The 12439-nt window shown below is 40.9% G+C and overlaps 1 protein-coding gene across 1 annotated transcript in view; it reads right to left on the minus strand.

Annotated features, from left to right (window-relative positions):
• Positions 1 to 2227: 2227 nt before the first annotated feature.
• nin (ninein (GSK3B interacting protein)) overlaps positions 2228 to 12439 on the minus strand; it is a 45295-nt gene continuing 35083 nt past the window's right edge. The window contains exons 29-30 of the mRNA XM_088925690.1: positions 4856 to 4969; positions 2228 to 4317 (exon numbers count right to left, since the gene is read on the minus strand). Coding sequence (XP_088781816.1) covers positions 4102 to 4317; positions 4856 to 4969 — 330 coding nt within the window. The 3' untranslated portion in view covers positions 2228 to 4101. The remainder of the gene's footprint in view (positions 4318 to 4855; positions 4970 to 12439) is intronic.

Here is a 12439-nt window from a genome sequence, read left to right on the forward strand (position 1 = left end):
GTGTTTTGCAATAAAATATTAACTACAGAGTAACTCGTAAAACTACTGAACAATTTAAAAATAGACATTCGAAATACTTAGAACTGTTACTTGCAACAAGTGAAAATGAGCTCTTGCAGCTTTTCTTTAGCTAAAGACAAAGTCCTCATATGAGAGGCCTTTGCAAATTAGCTGTCGTTTGAACGGGAGTTTGCCGACTCTCTAGACAGTAACGAGATTTTCGCCATATTCAATTCCAAGCCCCGACGCTGGTGTCACATGTGGTCCTCCGTTCAAGGAAAGGAAACTCAACCACCCTACAGTACATGCTCAGAAATATTTTAATGTACTGCAGGTGAAACAGGAGGTGCTATACTTTTCTCTTTCTTTTCTCTTTCTCTTTTCATGTGGTCCCATTCTCAGTAGGTTTCATATAGCCTTACATGTACAGAAGCACTTGGATATAGTACATTTTTTAGAAATTCTTCAATAATTTTATGCAATAGTTTACTCAAAAATTAAATATGAAAATAAAGGCCTAAAGGCTGCAGTGCACCTTTTCTGTGCGACATGTAGTGCGACTAAAATAATACCAATTACTTCAGTTAGCAACAATACACCCTTCATTCAATTTGTTTTCAGCTTCACTTTAAATGGCCAACTGACAGCCATCTAAATATAATACTATATAACATTCCCTCCTTCTGTTCTTTACTCAGCAGCAACACTCACTTCACCAGGAAAACTGTTCCCAGATCATTCTTACATCCACGTAACCAACTGACAGATCAATAGGGAGACGCTGGAGATGATCAAGTCTTTCCCATCCTCTTTAAACGCATGTGAAGATCGCAATACCAGATCCGAAACCAAGCTAATTGTGTATGAAACAGTCATGATCACTACCATACTCCATGGATCTCAGATGTTCAGAAGACACTTTAAAATGTTGAAGAAGTTTCATCAACACAGCCTGGCGAAAATCTTTAAAAACAGATGACAGATGAACTAACGCTCCTGTTCTCTTACAAACTCAACAAGCAAGAGGTGGTGGTTATCCAACATTAGCTTCACTGAGCCGGCCACACTGTCTCCTTACTCCCCAAACAAGCCTCCTCTTTTTTGGTCAGTCATGGAACATGCTCAAGAGGAGGAGAGAAAAAGCATTTTAAAAGATGTCTTCAAGGCCAACATGAAGAAGAGCAACGTTAACACCAACTCATGGGAGACTACCGCACATGACCACCTGAGCTGGAGGACGTCTTCTGCCATGATCTCAGCCTTATGATGACAACAGGAGATGAATAGGCATGAATCGCACAAACAGCAGGCGAATGCCTAAATGTCAATGGAGCCTGGCCTCATCCTGAGAAGCACAGATAAAACAATCATGGATTACAATCATCCGTAACAGTGAGGAATGCAAAGAGCTGTTTTTATTACAGCTAGATGAAGACCTTATCAAAGTGTGTACTTCATCAGTATTTCTTCAGCATGACTCTTTTCATTGTAGATACTGAATTCAAGAGGTATATCAAAACATTGCTGAAGCATTGCCATTGCAAAAAATTATTAAGGTCTTTCAGAGTTATGTAACTGTAAAAAAGAATGTTTGCAAATATTTCAATAAATCTTTATAAGGTATCAGGCTATCTGGAAACTTAATTTGGCTTTGGAGGAATAGGTTTTGAAACAGAAATTCTTTCACACAAGAAGATGACTATTTGGAGAAAGATGCTGGATACAGCTCATCAGAAACTGCAGGCATTGGATTCAAGTTAGAAACAGAGCTGAGGAAGAGATTCAGACTGACTATAGGTATCAGTTCCTCTTCACCTCACTCTTTCAACCCCTTATAACTGAGTTACTCTGGTCAAATCAGCTCTTACAGCAATAACCATAAATCCTCAATTTAAAGTGACTGTCAAATAGCAGCTATTATCAACACTTACAGTACATCCTAATACCTTTTAAGGCAAGTCCACAAATCTAGGTGATTTTGATGGTGGGTTGGTTACACATAGTAAATATATAAGAACAGGATCTCCTGTTTGTTCTTATTGACTGTGTTGAATTATATACTGTATTTTATACACATTGTCTGAAATCATTATTCTAGGACTGATGTTTCTGCCTTATCACTGAGAGCAGTAAATAGCAGATACAGTACGGAATGCTAACAAATTCTACACCTTCTTATGCATTGGTGCTAACTTCCTTTTTATGTCTGAAGATGGTCATATAAAACTTTGTTTTGCTGACATTACTTACAGATTTTAATTTATAGCAGCTTAAAAGACCTTACTGTACATAGGTTATACATTACGTTAAGAAAACAGAACTACACAGACCACAGTGTTGTACAAAAATATATTTAAGTGGCAATGGGAAGCCCAGAATTAGCAGCTTCAGTTAGTGTATTTTTTTTCTTATCGCCGGGTGCAATAACATTTTCAGTTTACACGTAGTATACAAAATTTTCACTTCATAGAGAAACTCTCGCATGCTTCTCATTTCATCTCGTGTGTTTCAGTTTTCCCGGAGAATCGACAGTTGGATTAATAAATCCATGCCAAAAAAAGCTTTACTTTTTTACTAATGATTACTGTACCCTTAAAATGAGAGGCAGTGTGTAACGAACAGTTCTTTCCGGACCCTATGCGGACGACACAGTCCGACTGAGTGGGGAAACACTGGGGAAACGTCATGCAGGAAAACGGGGCTGAAGACAGGGGGGCGTGTCCAAGGTGCGCTGGTGCACGGGGGAGGTGTGGCCGAGGCGAACAATCCAAAAGAGTAGTCCGTAGGGAAAATCCAAAACACACGAGTAAGTCCAAAACCAGGAGATCCATCAGAAGAAGGATTAAAAACCACGAAGGCCGGGTCGGAACCGGCGGACGGGGAACAGGAACGGGAACAGAGGTTAAAACCTTAACGGGACCAGGCGCTTCCTGGTCCCGGACTCGCATGATATGGAAATCAGATGCAGAGCCCGGATGAGCGTCAGCGCCTGGCTTTTAAGGTGGGCTGGGAATAGGGAACAGGTGCAGAGAATAAAGTCTTAGTGAAAGGGCTGGAGCACCCTTAAGGAGGGGGGACTATAGTCGTGACACAGTGTTTAGTCCCCGGAAGTTTCAAACACATTTGAGAACACTGATTTAATTGTACAGTATAATTTGCACCTCTGAATAAGGTAACATCTCTTACTGTTATAAGTCCTGTAATGAGAATATGCTAAATGATTCGCTTTCTATCAGGGTAGACTATTATTATTTTTCGTTCACAGGCCCAAATTAAAAATATGGATGGTCTTTTACTTGTTGAGTAGGTTACTTGGCCCTGGGCAATACTGACACATCAACCTAGCCTCGAAGTAAATTTCACTGTTACTGAGAGGCATTTTCTTTCAATTCTGTAGCATCATCAGTCTTTAAATTAAATCACAGGTAGAAACTCAGCAACATTGCCTTGGAGTGTCCCACATACTTTGAATCTCTTTTCCACACACACACGTCCTGGCTGAGCTTTTTTTCCTTCTAACAAATGCATTTAAATTTTCTTTGACGTTGCTTTCTCAAAGTACCCGCAGCCTCAAACACAGGGATGAAGCAGAACGATGTCTAGTTCAGACACACAGATTGTGCTGCTCCAGGCTTCGAAGGCTGTGGAGCTACAACTGTGAAAGTACTTCATATATCACAGCTTGTGGGAGTTATGAACAAGCGACCCAGCCGTGCTGACGAAGCTGACACCTTGACGACCTTCAAGAAATGGCTGCACAAGATTTTTAACTGCTAACTACCAAAGGGTCTAGATGGGCCACACGGCCTCCTCTCAGTGGTGGATGTTCTTGTGCTCTACAGTGACTAACATCCAGATTCGGACCCCTGGACTTGACTCAGTACTGAAGGTGGTACTTCTAGGCATGACTTGGTCAAGCAGTTTCATCAAGATCCACAAGAGAAAGCATGTGCAAGGTGTGGATGATGGCAATGATGGGATGAGGGACAGGGAAATCATCCGTGGGTTGGGCAGTGATGGAGGGGAGCTTGGGCAATAAGCAGGGATGGCAGAGAAAGGCTGGGGCAGTGGAACATTCAGAGCAGGAATGGCCAGGTGACGTTAGGATCGCGCAAAGTGGTAGGGCACCGCAGTCAGCGGCGATGGGCTCAGGTCCCTCACAATCTTGTTCAGGCTGGAGATCTTCTCCTCCAGTAGGTAGTTTTTCTTCTCTGCCACCTTCTGCCGTTGCTCTGTCAGCTCCAGAGCCTTGAGGAGCTGGGAGTTCTCCACATACAGGTCCTTGATCAACTCATCCGCCTTGGCGTTTTTCTGGAGCTGCGGAGGCAGGTAGAGAACAGACCGCTTACACATCAGCTGAGTGGCTGTGGATTTCACATTGATGCTGAGGGGCACACTGGGACTACAACAACCCCAAAATATTATTCTTTTTTTGTAATCCTACAAATAGGACTTACTTCTTTAAGTGCACTACTGCAGATCTGGTCCATAAAATCTTCAAAGATAATAATTAAAAAAGGAGAAACGATCAAATTACGATTTGATCCGAGCAAAGCAGCATTCCTGGACATTTAGAAAGAATGCATAATTTCCACAACTAAGCTGGAAGTCAGACCAGAAAGAAAGTTAACTATTACATAGTCGGAGAATTGGGGCGAGTAAACTCAGGTTTATCTTCTAATAGTACTATAAAGGTATCAATTTTGTTCTGAATTTTTTATATTCAATTCTGATCTGAAATGCTCCACAATTCAGTATATAGCACTCATGAGCGACAGAAAGAATGGTACGCTGCTACAATGTCTTGTTTGCTCCCCAGGTCTTTTAGATCTCTATTCCAAGGGCAGCCACATACCTGATCCTTTAACTGGGTGACTTTCTCCTGCAGCAGCAGCTTGACATTCCGAAGTTTCTGCTCAACGTCTCTCATGCGCTCCTCCATCTTAAGCAGCACCACCTCCTGTCCCTCCTGCAACACCCACAGTACACAAGCTATCAGATCAAGATGAGAGAATCTGATCACAGCACCTGTACTGTACTGCACTATGGCAAAGTTTTGATTTTATGGGAGTTTTTTTTTTATTGTAAGTGGAAAGCTAGCTTCCAGTCACCCTTGTGATACAGCAGGTTGTGTTAAGACGCTACAGGGAAGAGTCCTTGGGTCCACTGCCATGTGTGTCACATTGTAATACAGGAAAATATCAGCAAAAGCATAGCTGATTGTGAGCATTAGAACACAGGATAACACAGTTTTGCTGGGTGATCTTTTCACCACGCTGATTTAAAAACCCTGCCGTGCAATTTATGTATCTCATCCCTTTGGATTGAGACTGCAGGGCAGCACAGGCTGCCAACTTCACAGCTGGTTTGCACCTGGTGTCTTTGCTGTAGGAGGTGGCAGCTCAACACCCGCATGTTGTGCCCTGCCTAATCCTAATGGAGCAGTTCCAATTCATTATTTCACACGCCACAGTGTATTACTCACAGTGCACTGGTGTCTACCAGGTGAAGACTGGACAGCTGATCCAAGTCTTTTCTCAAGGGGTGTTATTGGCAGACAACATACAGACTATACAGACACAAACAGTTTTTTGCACTCAAGCCTGTAACTTCTGGTTCTGATCGACACTTTGATTCCATTACCAATTACGTAACAGGAAAAGAAAAATAAGTGGTTATTTCTGAATCAATTGTTGCCATTTTTTTAAAAAAGCAAACTTTTGTGTTAACATAGTGTAGTAATCCCAGAGAGGATAAAAGGGTCTAAAATGAATCTGTTTTATAATTATTATACTGACTGATCGTCTTTCAGGTTAAATGAATATAATAATTCCATTCTTAAACAATGTTAAATCATCACTCTTTTCTTTTGTGCCACATGTGTGTTCTTATCGATAAACAAAGGCTTCTTGCAAATGACCAATCCAGGTCCATTGCAGATAAAGGAAAATGACATCGTGTCGAATTGCAAACATAAGTGTACACCTTTAATTATCAAACCTGAAGAAGCCTCCACGGCTGAAACATTGTCTTTTCTTTCTTTTCTTTTCAGCATGGAATAAACCTATCACTTGTTCCTTTGCAGCCTACACATGCTGACGCAGCTACCCACCTGATCTAATAAAGTAGCTCATTCAAGCTGTCACAGAAAATAATTAAAGGTTTACACTTATGTCTGCAATTTATGTCTACAAAACTTTATTAGATGTCAATACCAGCTAGTTTTGTTGACATCTGTCAACATACCAAAATCAAATGTGCCGTACTCAGTTTTCATGTGGCTGGCATGAAGTGATTGAAACAAAACAATACAAAACTCTCTTAAGTCGTGAATATGATCTGAAACTCTACCAAGTATAGTGAGAATCAAATGCAAAACTACACAGGCTTAAACCCAACAGTTTATTTATATCTGACTTCCTTACAAAACTCATCCTTCTTTTTCATCAAACTAATGCAGTTGACATCTGAAAACAGGAAAACTAAATAAATATAATAAATAAATACAAGATATTTTTTTCCAATTCAGTGATATTGCTATCAGTGAAATTTAAAAAAATAAAATATGCATACATGGCTACATAAACAAAAAAGTAAATCACATTTTACATTAATAAATAAGAATAACGAGGGGAAAAAAACATTACAAAACAGCACTTGAGAATCAATCGTACAAAAACAACAAATGCACACACAAACAATAACAAACCCATCACAACAATAATAGCCTTCAGAGAGATGCAGCTTAGGGACTTTCAAAAGTTCACAGCAGGCCCGTTCTTTTTCTGTGTCTGTGGCATGCACTGAGTTGGGGTTGTAAGTTGTGAATTCGGTCCTTCAGAGACCAGACTGTGAGTTATTCTAAGGTTTCGGAGAACACTACTGGTGGAGCCCCCCTGCGTAAGGATGACTTAATCAGACATGAGAGTCCAGCCCATTACTCTTGCACCGATCGGAAACACTCCCTCTGTTCCAGAAGAGCTTCAGCGTCTCACTGGCAACTCAGCCCACTGGCACATTCCTAGAGGGGGCCTTCTGTTATTGCTGGGAGAGGATTCTGGGAGTGAATCCAGAATAGAAATACAGTATATTCCCATTTTTTTTTACACTGTTTAATTGTATGATATTATTTTTGAATTGCCAGTTTTTGTTTTGCTCCACATTCAGGAGCTTGCCTTTTAAAACTGCCTTTGCAATACAGGCAAACACTGACAGGAAGTGCTAAGAACAAACCAGCCTTTACTGTTTTTAGTGTTTTGTTTTTTCCAAGTTTGTTTTGCATTACTGATAAAAATGAATTAATTCCTGTAACTAAGCAGAAAAGAACATAAATATTATAGAGGTAAAAACAGAAGAAGTTTACATAATTGCAATTAAATACCCATTTCTTGTAAAATATGAGACCTTGAATAACACTGAAATCTCAAACCTTTCAAAAACCAAACGACAGTCATAAATATGACAAATACATGATTTCTGTAATTCATCACATTTGTTTTGTTTAGAGGCATGGGCATATCAACATTGAACAGATAACAAAAACAAGCATAAAACCAAAAATAAAGTATACTTTTGTCATGACCAGTACATCATGTTTTAGTATTGCTAGCTTTGGTGAGTAGTGCAAATTTGTGAATTCTGATTAAAGCACAAAAATAGTCCATAAATAAATGAAAGTAACACAAAATATCCTATTTCTCCTCTTTTGTAAAAAAGTAGTCCACAAAGAAAGGAGCTTCAAATCCTGACAGAGGATAACACCAAAACATAAGCTACCTTAATTGAAAACAATTAAAAGATTTAGGTATTTTGCTTTTGTACTTGGAATAAGTTTCATCATAACGCCAAAAGTGAAATTTGGATGCAGTTTAAAAGCTCACAGGATTAAACATTTTCTGCTGTATTTTTTTAATAAATATTTCTTTGGTCTGTTTAGAAATGAGTGCAAAAAACCCCCAAATAAATCAAACAAATTTCCAAACGATAAGGCTGATGTCATTACTTCGGGTTACTTTGCAGCCCAGCTCAGGATGATGCAAGGATGTTGTAAGAGGGCAGTAGGTTCCGACGATGATCTCCATTTTGCCTGAACCTAATGCCCTCTTACAATACGGGAGGGGATAGTGTAGGTGGGCAGACATTCCTCTTCTGCAGTAGTGTTGGCTGTGCTTTATTTCTAACATGCTACATACATCTTAATGTGTCTGTTTCTACTCAGTCGTAAGTGCCAAACAATATAAAAACCTATGAATAGAGTGCTTTCCATAATATTTCCAACAATTTTTAACTCCACGACACGTGATCATGAAGTATTCCGCTGTGCAACAGAGCGAGCAAGCCGAGATTGGAATCCCAGCGAGGCAAGAGAAAGCCAGCGCAGCGCCACCTACTGGTGGCATGTTGCTAAATTCAGAAGCACACTCTCAGTAGCCCAACTCGTTTTCCATATGAACTATGAATGTTTGACAGGGCCAGGGGAGCTCAGAATTGTTAGATTTTTAAACTCCACAGTTTGTAATTTCATCTGTCAGCATCTGTAGCTGTTACTCTTCTCTTGTGTGTTCTTAGACTTCTTCCATGCAATTACTGGGCCACGTTGTTTAATTCTGAGTGACTGGCTTCATTTATTATCGGCCCCATCCAGAGCAAGGTCTAATCCCTTCATTATTACAGTGATCTACAGCAGCACAGTCAAATCAGCAATCAATAATCAATTAAGTACTAAGGTAAAGAGCAGCTGTGTCAAACTTCCTGAAGGACCTGATGTCTGCTGTTTTTATTCCAACCTGAGTAGTCAACAAGTCAACAAATTGGAACAATTTACCTTATTATTTTCTTAGACATATTCATGATGTTACTTAGAGTACTGTACCATTAATTAGACAAAACACTCAAATTGTCAAAGGTACAGTTACTTATAAAACACCCCAGAGCCAAATTACAAGTATATTACAAGTAATTAATTAAAAGAGCACCCATCAGGCTGGAACAAAAACCAGAGAAAACACTAGTTTCACCGTGTTTTACCAACTGAGTCTAACAGCCCTGGTCTAGATGGTTCAGACAAAAAGGAAGCCTGCACCCTTGACAAGACAAAGCTGTCCAGAATTTGATCATAGACGGTATATATCTTACAGGTCTTTAGATATGGTGCATGTTCATGCTTTCTCACAGTATGCTGGTTATTCCTTCAAATGTTTCCACCTGTCTTGCTCAATACTGTAGGTAAGTAGCTTCAGATAGATGGCACTAGAGGTTGGTGAAATAAAAAAGTCATGAGCAAAGAACTGATCTTTAAAAGCAGATTCGACAGAAGAAGTCAGTAAAGCTTATAACGGTTAAATGGCACAACAGCAGAGCTAGGTCCAGCCCATTCAAGGCATCTGTTTTTTTTTAGAAATCTAGCAAAATATTTTCAAAGAAAAATAAAATCAGCTTGCTGCATATAAAACAAAATGCTGTACCAAACTAAAGTACTGTAGCTCCATTTGGATATGCATTGTAATGAGAATGTATACAGACATACACATGAAGATCCCTTCATGTATTAATAATCAGTTTATCCAGGGCGGTCAAACCCTGGTCCTGGAGGACCGGTGTCTGTGGGTTTTCTAGGTCTCTTTAAATCAGCAGCTCCAGAAGAAACTGGTTTTATTCAGCCAGTAAGTAGCAGAGTGTTAAGAGCTCGGTTGCAATGAAAACCTGAAGACACACTGGTTCACTGGGACCAGATCTGGAGGAATTAGGTTTACACTGAAAACAGGAATACCCTATACTTCATCCTTTCTGGCCAAATATCACACTGTTGACCTTTTTTCAGTCCTTCAGTTTCTAAATCAGGAGTTCCCAGGTCCCCGGTTAGGTTGAACTAACGTGCTGCGTGATTAGAACCTCTGCAAGCTTTTTTTCATTGACTCAAATCGTGGAGATTTTAATTCGCTTGTGAAGTGCATGAAAGCACGGTAGTTAAAAGACCAGCTTCCAACACATTTAAAAACTGCAAACAAAGAGTTCAAATTACTGCTTTACTTTGTCAGTTAGGGGCTCAATAATATAACCCAGCTGGAATAAAACCTAGCAGGTGTGTTGGCCTCCAGCACCAGGATGTAGACCCTCCTCTAAATCAATGACATGCCGTACGTGTCAGTGCAGCAGGCTGTACCTGATGTTCTATGCCAAGACTGTGCCTCATGAAGTTTAATACAGTGGACCACTAGAGCTACCCCTGCCTCAGCCTTCACTCCCATCAGTGCTGTGGGACGGCTTCTCTCTTGCCACGCACGCTGAGATTTCAGCCTGCTCCCCAGAGTCTCAGCTGACCCTGTCTGGAGGTTAACGAGCTTATGCCAGTAGGAGGAGGTGACGGGGGGGGGGGGGGGGGGGGGACTGGGAGGGAGAGAGAATTGGCAGTTAGCTGCCAGGCCTTCACAGTCTGCCGATCCTCCGGTAGGTTTCTGCGTGTGCTGCCCGCGGCTCCGGTAACGCGCCCTGGAGAGAGAAGGCAGGTACACTTCACCCGAGCACAACCTTCCGCCAGCCACCACCCCGACACCAAGGCAGACCCCAGCAGGCAACACCAGGCATGACGCACAAGGCAAGTGCCTTTGATCCCTACAGGCTAGTGTGCTCCCAAGGTCTAATGGCTTGCTGCTCAGTTCTGGATTAGGTTTGGCTCCTACCAATCCACTATAACAAGGCCGGTTAGTTAATTATGGGTGGTGGCCTCACACAATTTCAGAAATGCTGGCAATCGCCGAACGCTACTATTGCTACTTCTCCTTTACAACCATTTCTCTTCTTTTTTCCTCCTTAAAAAAATCAAAGAAAGCTCCCAAAAAATCTGTGATGCTGCATTTACAGGAGGAACAGGAATGCATCCGTGACATTATCTTCTTTAAAGCTGAACCAGCCAGAAAAAGAACAGCGATATCTGACCAGTGGAGAATAAGAACTTGACTTAGTCGTCAGTGAAACTGGTCCACTTGGAGCTCTGGCAATCTGGTAATATTTCTACAACTGTTTTATGTGTTTAACAAAGCCACTTTAAAAAGAACCTCTACCTACAAACACCCCTAAATCAGATGAAAGAAGGTGACAGCAATGATGTTTCATTTCCCTACTGCTGCCCAGTGAGGACTATTAAACCTTAGTCATTGCCATAGAACAACAGCACAGCCCAGCCCAACAGAACAAGCACACAGAACTACCACACACTGGAAGCACAGTGGAACCACACCGCTCCCAGGACACCAGTAACGGGAGATAGGTCTTGCAGTAGCCTCCTAGCCCAGTGTCAGTAAAGGAACTCAGTCCCTATGTAACCCCAAATATTTACAAGTTACTACTTAACCCTAACTCTATCCTGAGACTACCTGTGCATGTCCACTGTGCTTGAGGTGCAGCAGCTGAATGAGAAAACGAAATGTGTCTCAGGATTTGACTTTTCAGACAGGTGAGGGAACTACAGTAGGCAAGTGGCAGCCGTGAAGACACTTCTCCACGGCGCCGCCTCTCACAGGGAATGGAGTTCGAGAACAGCGGAGGGATATGAGATGGGTGAAAAGGACACCACACCGAACATGAACATGGAACCTTTCCCAGAACTACACCAAGTACAGGAAACACGACCAGTATAATATAACGGAGGGAAAAGTTAGAATTGAATCAGCGTAGGGTAAAAAAAGGTTTGAACATCCACAACTGCAATTTTCTTTTAAAAGAAACCATTTAATTAACCATTTGTGCATGTCCAATAATAACCATCACACTCACTTGACAATATAATGTAAAGCCATTCCTCTCTTTTCAATGTTAAAGGCCAAGTATTGGATGTAACAGTTCTGTTTTTAAATCCTGCTTTAGCCAGAGAAAACACGTTGCTACATTTTCTGTAATTATACAGTGCATATACTGTATACCTTTAATGAACTTGCAATATTTAAGGATATCGTGGAAACTACTGTTAAACATACAGTCATAACAGGTCTGACCAGCCTAATAAAATGAGCCAGGAATGCAGTGTTGAAGGCTTAGAACATAAGAAAGGTTATAGATGAGAAGAGACCATATAACCCCACCTAGCTCATTTGGCTGCCTGTTTAGTCCATCAGACACAAGGAATAATGTTATTTCTTCCTAGCAAACTGATTACCACTTTACCAGTCCTACACCTAGAAAGATCTTCTGAAGTCCTCTTTTCTTGAGACAAACATCCACACATCACAGTCCATCCCATCCTTAATAACTTGTTTACCTGTAACAATGTCGTTTGAAAGCATACATTTTTGGGGCAATCTGAGGTTCTCTCTGGCCTAACCAAAACTATGAATACATTGCTATTTTCATCAGTGGTGTGTACTTGATTAGTGTGGACTTTGATGTTTGCAAGAACTGCTTTGAACCGCTAAAGCAAAAAGCCCATAATTGCCTAAATGCAACG

The sequence above is a fragment of the Atractosteus spatula genome, chromosome 9 (assembly GCF_055471065.1).
Source record: "Atractosteus spatula isolate fAtrSpa1 chromosome 9, fAtrSpa1.hap1, whole genome shotgun sequence".
NCBI classification, from domain to species: domain Eukaryota; kingdom Metazoa; phylum Chordata; class Actinopteri; order Semionotiformes; family Lepisosteidae; genus Atractosteus; species Atractosteus spatula.